Source organism: Sciurus vulgaris (genome assembly GCF_902686455.1).
Source record: "Sciurus vulgaris genome assembly, chromosome: 12".
NCBI classification, from domain to species: Eukaryota; Metazoa; Chordata; class Mammalia; order Rodentia; family Sciuridae; genus Sciurus; species Sciurus vulgaris.
In genome coordinates this window covers 64,734,949-64,749,040 of record NC_136473.1, presented here as the reverse complement: position 1 = coordinate 64,749,040, position 14,092 = coordinate 64,734,949, and the positions used below count along the sequence as shown (strand labels likewise).

General features: G+C 35.9%; 1 protein-coding gene across 2 annotated transcripts in view; it reads right to left on the bottom strand.

Annotated features, from left to right (window-relative positions):
• RAB3GAP2 (RAB3 GTPase activating non-catalytic protein subunit 2) overlaps positions 1 to 13,867 on the bottom strand; it is a 94,324-nt gene extending 80,457 nt beyond the window's left edge. Inside the window, exon 1 of one of the 2 annotated variants that reach the window (XM_079107450.1) lies at positions 13,612 to 13,867. In XM_079107450.1, coding sequence (XP_078963576.1) covers positions 13,612 to 13,726 — 115 coding nt within the window. In that variant the 5' untranslated portion in view covers positions 13,727 to 13,867. The remainder of the gene's footprint in view (positions 1 to 13,611) is intronic. The other variant, XM_079107449.1, reaches the window with a different exon arrangement.
• Between the last annotated feature and the right edge of the window lie 225 nt (positions 13,868 to 14,092).

The following is a 14,092-nucleotide window of genomic DNA, read 5'->3' as shown; positions in this document are numbered from 1 at the left end:
TCTGAATAGTCTGTCCCCATCAGTTGAGTGTGTTTTTCATTTTAACAAGAACCTGAAGCTAGATAGGAAATTGAATTCTAAAAGTGGACAATTAATTTCATTGTATTTGTATGAGTATGTCAAGATCAAAAACTAAATAAGAAACTGAATCCATTAAATGGTAGGAAAAGGAAAACTTAATTTAATTTCCATGGTCTCATAAAAGATCTTTCAGCACAGAAGCAAATTCATTTCTGTTCCTCTGAGGCAGGAAAAAAAAAAGAGATAATGTACTTGTTTCCATAAAAAGTAAGAACCTTTAGAACCTACATCTTATATATAATTCTGAGTAATTCAAATTTTACTAAGTTCTTCTTGCCTACCATATGGAAAGCAGCACCCAGCAATAATAAGTAAGCAACAACAACAAAAATAAATAAGGAAGTTGTTTCAGAATTATTAGCTTTTATCTATTTATAGAGAATGGAAAATGGGAAAATTTTTCATCCCTCAGCACTATAAAAATATGCAGCAGGAAGGTGCCAGGTGAGGTGGCACATGCCTGCAATCTCAGCAGCTCAGGTGGCTGAGGCAGGAGGATTGTGAGTTCAAAACCAGTCCCAAGGGGCTGAGTGGCTCAGCAGTATAGCACTTGCCTAGCATGTGTGCAGCACTGGGTTCTATTCTCAGCACCATATAAAAATAAATAAAGATATCACGTCCATCTACAACAAAAAAATAATAATAATAAAAAAACAGTCTCAGCAACTTAGCAAGACCCTATCTCAAGATAAAAAAAATAAGAAAAGGACTGGCTCAGAGGTGGAGCACCCCTGGGTTCAATACCTGGTACCAAAAACAAAAACAGAAACAACAACAAAACCACTAAAGAAAGAAGGTTATCCCATTTTCTTTAAAGCCCTCTTTATATATATATATATATATATATATTATATATATATTAGTTGTAGATGGACACAATATTTTAATTTTATTTATTTATTTTTATGTGGTGCTGAGGATCGAACCCATTGCCTCATACATGCTAGGCAAGTGCTCTACCACTGAGCCACAACCTCAGCCAGGTTATCCCATTTTCAATAAGCAGGGGTTAATTTCTTTCGAAGCATCATGATTAAATCAGATTACATCTTTTTCAATTCCAGGATTCCAATGACTCCTGTTCACAAATGACTTCTTATACCATAAAGAAACACATCCTGACAGTCAATTCATAAAATGACAGAACCAAAAATTAATCTTAAAGCAGAAATATAGCACATCTTCCTTGGCCTAAGGTAAGATTGCTCTAAAAAGTTCATAAAAGTAAACATGCTCCCTTTGCCCAAAAAACCTAAGAAATCTTTAGATGCACTTTTATAAAAAAAAAAAAAAAAAAAAAAAAAAAAAAAAAAAAACTCCTCCTACCCCCAAATCTATAGACCTAACAAAATTTCTTTCCTTTTTTTTTTTTTTGGTAGAGCAGATTTGGTTCAATCTTAGATCACTGAATCTTATTTACTGAGGTTTCATTCCAAAGAAATCCAAATACACAGATTTCTCCTGTGGCCTGTAGAAGATGAGGCAAGACCTTAAAAAATTTCATAGGTTTTATTCTATTTGTTTTTCAAAGGCAATCAGTAACTAAAGAGAAATAATATATAATGTATATTAAGAAGAACTTACATATTTTTTATATCTTTATTACAATCTCACAGTCTTATACTTAGATATCAGTAATTTTTTTTTTTTTTTTAATATTCAAAGCAACAGAAAAAAAGGAGGGTGGGCCATTAGGAAAAAAGGGTGAAAGTAAATAAAACTAAAACTAATTTGCTAACTAAAGTTAATTTCTGATATTTTAGGGAAACCAATTCTATATCTTCTTTCCTTAACCCTAATATTCAACTACTTTCCCTGTGAGATTCTTTCTTTATATTTAAATTAAATCCTTCCTATACCAGTCTCATCTTTTTGTTTTGTTTTGAAGTGTGTTACACGTGCTAGGCAAGCACGCTACTACAAAGCTACCTCCCCAGCACCTAAACTAGCCTAAGGTTGCTATTTACAGTTTCGTTTTTGTTTTAAGTACACAAAGAGAAAGCATGGTAATTTTAACAATAGCACATGGAACCTGAAACATCATTTTTGGACATGTAATAAAGAAAAAAATGTAAACAGCATATTTATCACTGTGTTTTAATCCAGTTAGCATTTCTAAAACAAGGACATACATCCAACTCAAGCACAATCCAACAAACAATATGCATTCATTCATTAAGTCCCTACTACACTCAGTTGTGCACCACTGCTGAAGATACAATGAACATATTTCTTATTCCCTGGTCTAAAATTAAAATGGCTCCCTGTTTAGGGCAGAATATAGAGACAACAGGCAAATACAACACAAGCCTGACATTATCAAAAACTGCAAACTAGAGGGAAAAGTTAGTCACATACTCTAAAATACAGGGATTCTGTGCAACTAATACAGATGTAGGTCATTATTTTGCATGGCTCCTTATTTTGCCATATCAATTAAATTAATCAACCCTCCAGTAGCAGGTATTATTTCCAACTTCTTTGAAATTACAAGTAATTCCTTATAACATTAAACTGTATAGATTTTTTTTACTTTATAAACTATTTTCCATGTGCTAAATAGTTTTAAGAACTATTATTTTTAAAATGAGTAAAGAAAAGGTGAATTCAGATATAAAGCAATCATTTATGTTTCCAAAAAATATTTAAAAAAAAAATTTTTTTAGGGCAATCTGAACATAATACATTATAAATTCAAGCACTTAATGACACTCAAATATCTATGTGTGACATTTAATTATGTCATACATCATAGGGCATTAAAGACAAAAATCTTCCAAATCCCAGTGACATTAGCTTAGAAATATTCTTGCTTTATTCATTTTCATATTTCAGCAAATGAAACCCTTTCATATGCACCTTCAGCATCAATAACCTTGTAAGTATTATAAAAATATACTTAAAGGGCATTTATGACATGCAAAACACTGTTCTAAGCACTACAATGTTCCCTGTAAAGTATGAACTACTGTTATTTCCATTTTACGGACAGGATTTCTAAAGCAAAAAATTATACAACTCACTCAAGGTCACACAACTGAAAAGAGGCAGAAGTAGGATTAAACCTAGGCAGGACCATTTCTATCTACTTTTTGAATCATCTAAGGATTTGCCAGAGCACTCATCTTCAGTACCATGTAAGTTATTTTAGACAGTCTTTTGAATTCAGTATGATGTTGTCACTGGTAATTTTAACCCTGATCACAGTATCTATTAGGATAACACATTAAAAAGCAATACAATAAGGAGCTTTTTTAGAGGTCAATTCTATAAAGCTATATACAAAATACTTAGGTCCCCTATAACAAGTAGTGTTTTCTTATGTCCAAAGTATATTCACAAATATTGTTTACATTACTGTCAAAAGCAAACCTTTACACAACATCCAAAAAGCAGAAACATATATACTCTCTAAAACCAATGCAGCAAAAAACCAACCAGCAATAAAAATCAAAAAGCAGCTGTGAAATTCATTTGGAAAAATAAGAGGCCTACAACAGCCAAAGCAATTCTCAGTAGAAAAGTGAAGCAGGAGGCATCACAACAGCAGACCTGAAATTATACTACTGATCTATTTTAACAACAACCACACAGTATTGGCACAAAAAAAGAACTGAAGAACAATGGGACAGAAGACACAGAGACATATTCACATAAATACAGTTATCTCATATTAGACAAAAGAGCCATAAACATACTTTGGAGAAAAGATAGACTCTTCAACAAATGGTGCTGGGAAAACTGGAAATTCATATGTACTAGATTGAAATTGAACCCCTATATCTCACCCTGAACAAAACTCAACTCAAAGTGGATCAAGGACCAGAGACTCTGCACATACTAGAAGAAAGAGTAGGCCCAATTCTCCATCATATTGGCTCAGGAACAGACTTCCTCAATAAGACTCCTAATACATAAGAAGTTAAATCAAGAATCAATAAATGGAATTGGATTAAACTAAAAAGCTTCACAGCAAAGGAAACAAGAACATGGACAGAATGGGAGAAAATCTTTACGATCTGCACCTTAGAGCATTAATCTCCAGGATATATAAAGAACTCAAAAAACATAACAAAAAAACAAATAACCCAATCAATAAATAGGTAAAGGAACTGAACAGAAGAAGAAATACAAATGGTCAACAAATACATGAAAAAATAATCAACATTTCTAGCAATTAGAGAAATGCAAATTAAAACTACGCTGAGATTCCATCTCAAACCAGTAAGACTGGCAATTATCAAGAATACAAGGAACAATAAATGTTGACGAGGATGTGGGAAAAAAGGTTCACTCATACATTGCTGGTGGGACTATAAACAGGAGCCACTATGGAAAGCAGTATGGAGATTCCTTAGAAAACTTGGAATGGAACCTCCATTTGACCTAGTTATCTCCTCCTTGTCTTATACACAAAGAACTTAAAATCTGCATACTATAGTGATGCAGTCACATTAATGTTTACAGGAGCTCAATTTATAATAGACAAGCTTTGGAATCAACCTAGGTGCCTTTCAACAGATGAATGGATAAAGAAAATGTGGCATATATACACAATGGAATATTACCCAGTTGTAAAGAAAAATGAAATTATGGCATTTGCTAGTTAATGGAGAACTAGAGGATATCATGCAAGATGAAAAGTCAGTCCCAAAAAACCAAGGGTCAAATGTTATCTCTGATATGTGGATGCCAACCCAAAACAAGGGAGGGTAGGGAGAGGAAGTATAGAAGTTCATTGGATTAGACAAAGGGGATAGAAGGGAAGAGAGGGGGGATGGGAATAGGAAAGACAGAATGAATCAGATTAACTTTCCTATGTTCATATATGAATACATGACCAGTGTAACTCCACATCATGTTCAACCACAAGAATGGGATCAAAATTATAATGGGTTGTACCCCATGTATGTATAATATGTCAAAATACACTTTGTCATGTATTGCTGAAAACAACAAATTAAAAAAAAGAAAATTTTAGAATTATTCTTCAATAACTAAGACAAAAGAAAAAATGAAGATAAAAACCTATTAATTGGAATTTTTGAAAAATTAGACTTGATTAAAAAGAACCAAGTATAAGTATAAATATCAGCATTTATCTTATACCAACTAAAGAATTTTTGTTTGTTTGCAAGCTAGGGATAGAACCCGCAGCTGGGTGTACTCTAGGCAAACACTTTACCACTGAACTACAGCCCTAGACCAATTGTATCAAAATAAAAAATTTTAGAATAAGTTTAGGAGACCTCAGCCATAACAATAAATTTAATAAAGTACCTAGTCACTCAGACATATTAAAGAAAGGTGCAAGATTTATACAAAAAGCAAAAAATATTGTTAAAGAACACAAAAGGTATAAATAAAAATACCCGAACACTTTATGACCTAACATATGCACAATATAAAAACACTGAACTCATAGAACATAGAGTAAAATGGTGATCACCAGGGGCTGAAAAGTGGGAGAAATGGGAGAGGTTAATCAAATGGTACTAAATCTTACCTATAAGATGAATAATTTCTAGGGATAATATATAGCAAAGCATGGTGATTATGGCTGACTTATTGTACACTTGAAATGTGTTGAAAGTAGATCTTAAGTGTTCTTTTCATCAAAAGAGGAGGTTAATTACATGAGGCAATGGATGCAGTAGTCTGATTATAAAAACATTTCAAAATGTAACTGTATATCAAATCATTACGCTGTACATCTTTTATATATATAAATGCTTATCTGTCAAATATACCTCAATAAATTTCACTTGAAGGAAAGTTATCTAGGCTGGGAAAATATGAACCTCTCTCAAATTAATTATAATCTTAAAACAATTTTTAATGTGTGTAGCTCAGGAGTTGAGTCTTTGCCTGGTATGCACAAGGCCCTGGGTTCAATCCCTAGCACCAAAAACAAATCCATAAAAACAATTCCCATCAAAATCTCAGTATAAATTTGGTTTTGTTTTTAGAACTTAATAAATTAGGGGATTGGGTGTAGAGCTCCACAGTAGGGTAACTGCCAAGAGCATGTAAGGCCCTGAGATCAACAGATCCCCGAGGGAAAAAAAAAATTAATAAATTAATTATAAAATTCACTTGGAAGAAAAATATGTAAGAATATATCTCGAGTACACTTTTGAAATTAAGAGTAGTTTGGCAGGAACTGGCAAATATATCAATGGAATAGAAGCAAGTCTAAAAAACAGAGGCCATCATTTCTGAGAAGTTACTATGTGGGAATGGTAGCAAAAGCAAAAGTTGACATATGGGATTACAACAAACTAAAAAGCTGAAATTAGTAGGGAGATGATGAATTATTTAATAAATTATGTGGAAACAACTGCATATCCATTTGGAATAAAAATAAGGATAGGGCTCTATCTCAGCTTTCACACTTTCACAACACACACACAAAAGTGATTTACATAAAAATCTAACATTTTATAAGTTTAGGATTGGAAAGATCTTTCAAAGGATATGAAACAGAAGGTAACAAGCAAAAGACTGAGATGATTATATAAAATCTAAAACCTGTCTCATTATTAAAGTTAAGGTAAATGATAGACTAATATTTGTAAAATATAAGCATAGCTTGAGTTTTTATAAAACAACAGAAAAAGTCCTATACCTACACCATATATGACAGTCACTCAAAATGGACCAAATATTTAAATACAAGATCAGAAACTATGACACTACTAGAAGAAAACAGGGGAAATACTTTAGGACACTGATCTGGAAAAAGATTTTTTTGAATAGCATACCAAAAGCACTGGCAACAAAAGCAAAAATGGACAAATTACGTCATACTAAAAAGCTTCAGCACAGCAAAGAAAACAGAGTGAAAAGACAATGTATAGAGTGGGAGATAGCATCTGCTAACTATACATTCAGTTAGAGATTAATATGCAAGAATATGTAAGAACTCTAATACCCAAATAATTTAAAAATCCAATTTAAAAACAGGCAAATAGTTATTCCTCAAAAGAACATTTATAAATGGCCATTCTTGCTCCAGTTAGGATAGCTATTATCTAAAAGACAAAAAATAACAAATGCTGGCAAGGAATAAGAAAAGGGAACTCTAATATACTGTTGATGGGAATTAGTAAGGCCATTATAGAAAACAGAATAGAGGTTAGTTATTGATGTATGAATGGATAAAGAAAATGTGGTAAATATACACAATAGAGTATTATTTAGTCATAAGAAATGAAATTTTCTCATTTGCAGCAACAGATGGAACTGGAGGACATTATGATAAGTAAGTTAATCTACAAAAAGACAAACACCATATGCCCTCACTTCCGTGTGAAAGCTAAGAAGTTAATCTCATAGAATAGAGTAGAATAGTGGTTACCAGAGCCTAGGAAGAGGGTAAGGGAAGGAGGAATGGAAAGTGAATGGTTAATGGGTACAGAAGTACAACTGGATAAGAGGAATAACTCCTAGGGTTCTATAGCACAGCAGGATAATAATGGTTGATATCAATTAACTGTAAATTTAAAATTTTCTAGATTATCAATATTCCCAACATAAAGAAATGATAAAAGTCTGAGGTGATGGATATACCAATTATCCTGATCTGATCATTATGTAATACATGCATGTCTTAAAATATCACGTTATATCCCCAAAATGTACAATTACCATGTATCAATGAAAAATTAAAATATCTTAAAATTCTTTTAAAATAATAGAAAACGTCAGCCAGGTGCAGTGGCACATGCCTACAAATCCCAGCAACTTGGGAGGCTGAGGCAGGAGCATTGCAAGTTTGAAACCAGTCTCAGCAACTTAGTGACACCCTGTCTCAAGAGAAAAGAGAAGGGTGTGGTTTACTGGGGATGTAGCTCAGTGGTTAAGCATACCTGGGTTCAATCCCCAGTACCAAAAAAAAAAAAAAAAAAAAAAAGAAGTAAAAAAATGCATTAAAATTTTGGCAAAAGTTGTGAACAGTTACTTTTGCAAATAAGCTCTACTTGGTCTACAAACATCTAAAATGCTCAACTTTACTTAAATTTAAAAAATACAAATTAAAGCAATGATATACCATTTTCATCCATCAGAAAAGCAAGTTAAAAAAACAACTTTGAACAATGAGAACAAATATGCATGCACACAGGCATTTTTTTTTTTTAAATCATGGGATAGAAATGAATCTGAAAACCTAATTTTAGAGTAATTTGACAGCTATGGCTAACATGTACACATAATATGCCTGTAATCCCAGATACTAGGGAGGCTAAGGCAGGAAGTTGCTAATTTCAGGTCAGTCTGGGCAACATATCAAGATCCTGTCTCAAAAAACAAAAAAAGCTGGAGATGTACCTTAGTGGTATACTGCTCCTGAGTTCAATCCCAGTATGAAAAACAACAACAACAAAAACACTTAAGAAATGTTCTTAGGGCTGGGGATATAGCTCAGTTGGTAGAGTTTTTGTCTTGCAAGCACAAGGCCCTGGATTCAATCCCCAGGACCGCAAAAAAAAAAAAAAAAAAAAAGAAATGTTTTTAGAGCAAAAATATTGGAAATTGATCAAGGAAGCCTGGTGGAGTCTTCATTGGAGTACTATGTAACCCTTAGGAAAAAAGGCTATAACGTTATAATATAGAGAGGCATGGAAAGATAACAACATTATATAATCAAGAAAACAAACAAAAAAAAAAGGTTGCAGATGCATGAGATAAAAATTGGATAACATGAAATTAAAAATAAAATTCTCAAGCAGTGTGTGTGTGTATTGACTGAATGATCCACCCCCAGCCTATTTTTTTTTTTTTTTTTTTTTTTTTGAGACAGATCTCACTAGGTTGCTGCCTCAGTCTCTTGAGTCACAGAATTATAGGTGTGGGCCATCATGCCAGCCCCACCTCCCACCCCCAAATTTTTAAGTAATATATATTCCTTGCACTAAAGAGGTAATTTCTGACATACTGCAAACATGGACATTTTAAAATAAAAGTAGTGCCTTTTAAAATTTATTCAGTGGATTCTAAATACTATAGGGAAATAATATCCATCAATAGCCATTTAAAAAATATCATCTTTTCAACAGTTTTTAAAAGTTCTCTTTTCCACTTGAATTCTTATTTCCATTCTACTTCCACCAACAGAAGGCTATTTTAATGTAATATAGATTTTTATCAGTCCAAAAATTTCTCTGCAAGAAGGAATATGAATTGAAAAAAGTTTTTTTGTGATTATTTGAAGGTGTGTTAGAGATGGAGGAATTTACTTTTTTTTTTTTAAATACTATGGAGTATCTTACAATAGTAAGATTAGAAATGTGTGAGAGGTGAGCCTTCCTTTAATAAGGTAGAAGGTAGGATGAGAAAGTAGGCACTTTCACAAGTACAGGTGGAAAAGAATTCACTTAAAATCATCTGTTCTCAAGTAACCCCTGGCAAATTTCCATGTAATCCCAAGAACTCCTATTTCCATCTTGAAGACAGCTACTGAATAAAATCTAAACTCTTCCAAGGACCTTTTCAGTTTTAGCTCTTACCCTTCCTCCACCATTTACTATCTGCAGTTTTCTGAACCCCATTCTATTTCACATCCCTTGTCTTCTTCTTTCCTCTTGAAGGGCATCTATTAAGCTATTAATAATGAAAATATCATCTCGTGTATGAAGAATTTCCTGGGTTTCCAAAATAGAATGAACCAACACTCTTTCATTCTTCCCCATCATGTGCCAAATCACAATATAACTGTTCTGTTCTTTTTCCATATTTATCTCCTTTCATTAACTGAAAACTCCTTGAGAGGGATCCATTTTGTGAACTTTTAGACTTATTTTGTGCTTAGTACATAGCAGGTAATCAGTAAATATTACCTGAATGAAAAAATTAAAGAACACTCAGGTTTCAATTTCCTTGAAATTCCTATTTATTTTCAGATTGCCTCTCAAAATGATCTCCAAATAAAGGAATAATTTAACTTCATAAAATTTCACTGTAATAAAAGGTTCAGATTTTCTTAATGAAGAGCTCTTTACAAAACCTGATGCTTTATAAAAATGGTCAGAGATGATTACAGAATTCCATTGCCCTAGCCATTCCAAGAATTCCAAGTAAACTATCTAAAAACAAGCTATTTTTCAGATTTTTTTTTATTTGTAAACGAAAGCATTATTTCTGCACAGGTTAAAATAACAGGTTTTACGAAGATGTTCAACAGTTAAGAGGGTCTATTTTCTATATGAATTGATGGTAGCCACAATACCTACATAAACCTAAGAATTTGATTAAAAGAGTAATGAATTCAATTAGTTGCAAACCTAGACACATAGTGAAAATTAATCTAAATGTTAAGTTGTGATTACAACCTCAACAGGCTTGACTGAGTTCATATCCTATTTCAACTCTTCACTGTGTACATTTGGACAAGTATTTCAACTGTCTGAAACTGAGTTCTAATATTTATAACTATGCCATACAATAGTATAGCCATTAGCCACATTTGTCTATTTAAATTAATTGAAATTAAGAAAAGTTGAAAATTCAGTTCCATAGTTGCATTGGTCACATTTCAAGGGCTCAAAATCCATACGTGGCTAGCGGCCACCATCTTGGACAATATTCCTAGTGATGAAAACAAACAGGATGATATGAGTGAGAACAACAAACAGGAGCAAGAGAGGTTGTTGTGACTAATGCTTTAGATTAGATGGTCAGAAAAGGTTGCCATCAGGACTTGACATTTAAGTTGGGATTTCAGTGACAAGGTGCAACTAACAGACAAAGATGTGCAAAAAGCATATAGGACACAGTCAACAGCAAGGGCAAAGGCCTCAGGCACAAATGAGCTTAGCTAGTTTAACAACAAAGGGTGTCTGAAGTATCAGATAGGACAACGGGGAGAGGAGCATGAGGTCCAAGAAGTGGCAGGAGGGGGAGCCTCAAGGGCCTCATAAGCCACGTAAACACTGTAAATTTTATTTTAAATAAAATCAAAAATCATAGAAGGTTATAAAGAGAGGAATCCTGTGATTAAACTATGTCTTAAAAGCTTACTCTCACTACTATTGAAAAGTAATCAGAAGAAGCCAAGAATGGAATCTGGAATATCTATTAGAAGACAGGTGCCATGACTCAGGTTGAGAGGAAATGGGGGCCTGGATCAGGGAAGCTGAAGTGGAGTAGAGATGTGTTCCTTTTCTCTTCATTCCCTGTCTATAATCCTGCATCAATTATCCTTCACAACCAAATCAAACAGTCTACTTCAGTTTTTACTCAACATCTTATAAATACGCTTTCCGTCCTTACTATTCCACTGAAACTTTCCTAAGGTCCCTGTTACCTTCCATTTCCCAAAACCATTAAGCACTTTTTCTTTTTGATACTGGGGATTTACCACTGAGCTACATCCCCAGTCCTTTTTATTTTATTTTATTTTTTTTTTGAGGCAGAGTCAAGCTTGAGATCCTCCTGCTTCATCTCTCAAGTCGCTGGGATCAGAGGTGTGTCCACCATGTCCAGCAGTGCTTTTCTATTCTTATCTGGCCTCTGCTGCTTGCAGACTGCTGAGTGCTACTCACCTTCATCAAATTCTCTCTTTTCTCAGCTTCTGGGACATTACTGTCACCTCATTTTCCTCTCTTTGCTATGCCTTCTCAGTAACTTCTGACTCTTAAACTTCAGTATTCCTCTAAGGTTACATCTTCAGTACTCAGTTCATTTCACAATATACATAATCCCTGAGACTGAATTAACATTTCTGCTGGTAACTCTCAAATTAATATTCTGGGCTCACAACTCCCTACCAAGTTTTAGACTTCTATATCTACAGATAAAATGGAACTCTTCACTTGGACATACCACTAACATTTCAAATTAGAAAGGTTAAAATGCCTTCATTCTCTCTTAGGTACCCTTGCCCAAGTCAAAGGCATCCTAAACCCCCTTCCACCAGTTACAACACCTATTGTCAAATCTTCACTAGGTCCTGCAGATCCCACCTCCTCCCATATATCCTTCCTCCCAAACTGTCAAGGCTTAGTTCAGGCTCACATGACTTCTTGCCTGGATTACTAGAACAACCTCCCAACTTCTTATCTCTCCTCCATACTGCTGCCAGAGCACATTACAGGTATTCAACAGGATATGCTGATTACCTTAAGTACAAATCTGATCATGTCATTTCTCCACTTAGTCTTTCACAAGCATCCAATAACTTTCACAAATCTTCTTCATGATTTAGCTCCTTATTGGCATTACACCCTCTTCTCTCTCATTCTTCCTCTCACACCCGCCTCTACGACCATTTAGCTTTTCTTAATTCTCTAAATAGCATGCCATTTCAGTCCTCCTTCCTCTGCACAAGTTATCACTACCCCTTAATCCTTCACTATTCCAAAGATAGGCTTAAGTATCACCACTTTAAGGGAGTGCCTCATATTCTCAATCACTCTGCATGGGAGCAACTTGTATTTCTCAATAAACCATAAGCTTTTTGAAGTCAGAAACCACAAAACTTAATTGGTTTGTAGCACCCATGATTGGCACAGAGTAAGTATTCATTTATACATACTTTCGATTTGTTATCTTCTAAATTTTGAAAAGGGAGAGGAGTATTTTTAGTGCGCCCTATATTATCATTCCAGTGCAGCACAAATTGACAACACACACTTCGTAACATGCTTCCTAAAGAAAAGGCAAAAACAAAACAAAACAAAAATCAATAAGCACAAAATGCATCCTTCCAAAAAGAGAAATTCTGAGGAACTATATGGTACCAAATAATCCAGCCTTGGGATTTCAGACTGCAAGGGGAGGGCTTATTAACATTGATGACAATAACAGGTGGAAGGTTTCTCACCTCAATAAAGCATATCAGCTTTTCTTGGTCATGTCACTGTAATTTTAGTTCTTAGTGTAGACTCACTTCCTAACAGGTTATTTTTCTTATTTAGAAGAAGTTAACTCACCAACCTTAAGAGTCCCTCATTTGTCAATCAGTCATTTATGCTCTAAATCTAAATGAGAAAAGGGCGGAAGAAGGAAGAGTGTGGGGGAAGATAAACACTTCTGGAAGGGGAGGTGGCAAAGGCCACAGTCCCAAGGATGGAGCAGAGTGGGCGTTGGCACAATACCAGTGTAGGGGGCTGACATGTGGCAAAGAATGGGGAGGACACAATCACGGAGCAAGTAGTATGGAACTGGGGACACCGGGATGGAGGAAGAGAGAAATGGAAATCCTCGGAGAGAAAGCTAGAAATGGGAAGGAGGGGGTGGGGAAGCGGTGACAGGCAAAGGTGAGAGGAAGCAAGACGCAGTTTTTGGCCAGAAGGCAGAGAAGGTGCGAAGAAAAGCTGGGGAAGAAGGAAGACAACGCCGGCGCTCCAGGACGGACCAGGCTTTCAGACCAGGCGGGCAGGGGGTCGTCCCAGGAGGAAGGCGGGAGGCGCTGCGAACTGGGAGCCCAGAGGGCAGGGCAGGCGGCGCGGGGCGGGTAAAGGACCCGCACGCGAACAGCACAGGCCGCGGGCGGCTGGGAAAGAAGGCTGCGAAGCGAGGGGCACTTACTGGGGTCCCTCCGCACGGCGCCGCTGGGGGTCTCCTCCCGCAGGTGAGGAAAGAGGAAGTCCCGGGCGGCCTGGAGGTCCTGGAAGTAGCAGAACTGGACAATGGAACAGGCCATGGCTGCGGGGAACCCCGCTTGGGGACTCACTTTACCTCACCACACCCTGCCCCGCCAGCCCACCGCGGCCACCGCCAAGCCCTAAAAGCTCTAGCCACGCAGGAGGCGGGGAAAACAAACCGGAAGCTGTCAGCGCACTTAGAGCTGCCGCCCCGGAGCACTGCGCACGCGCAGGACTGCCTGGGGACGGTGCGGCCCAAGCCACGTGACCGGCGGGGCCGCTGGCGAGCCAGACGTGGACGTGTAGACTTGGGGCAAGATTTCAGTGCCGTTTCTGCGCTGGCAAGTGAACGCTTTCCTTCATCCTGGCTTTCAGCCATAGTTGATCTAATTGGACTTTGCTTGGGCTTTTGAGTCATTCAACCA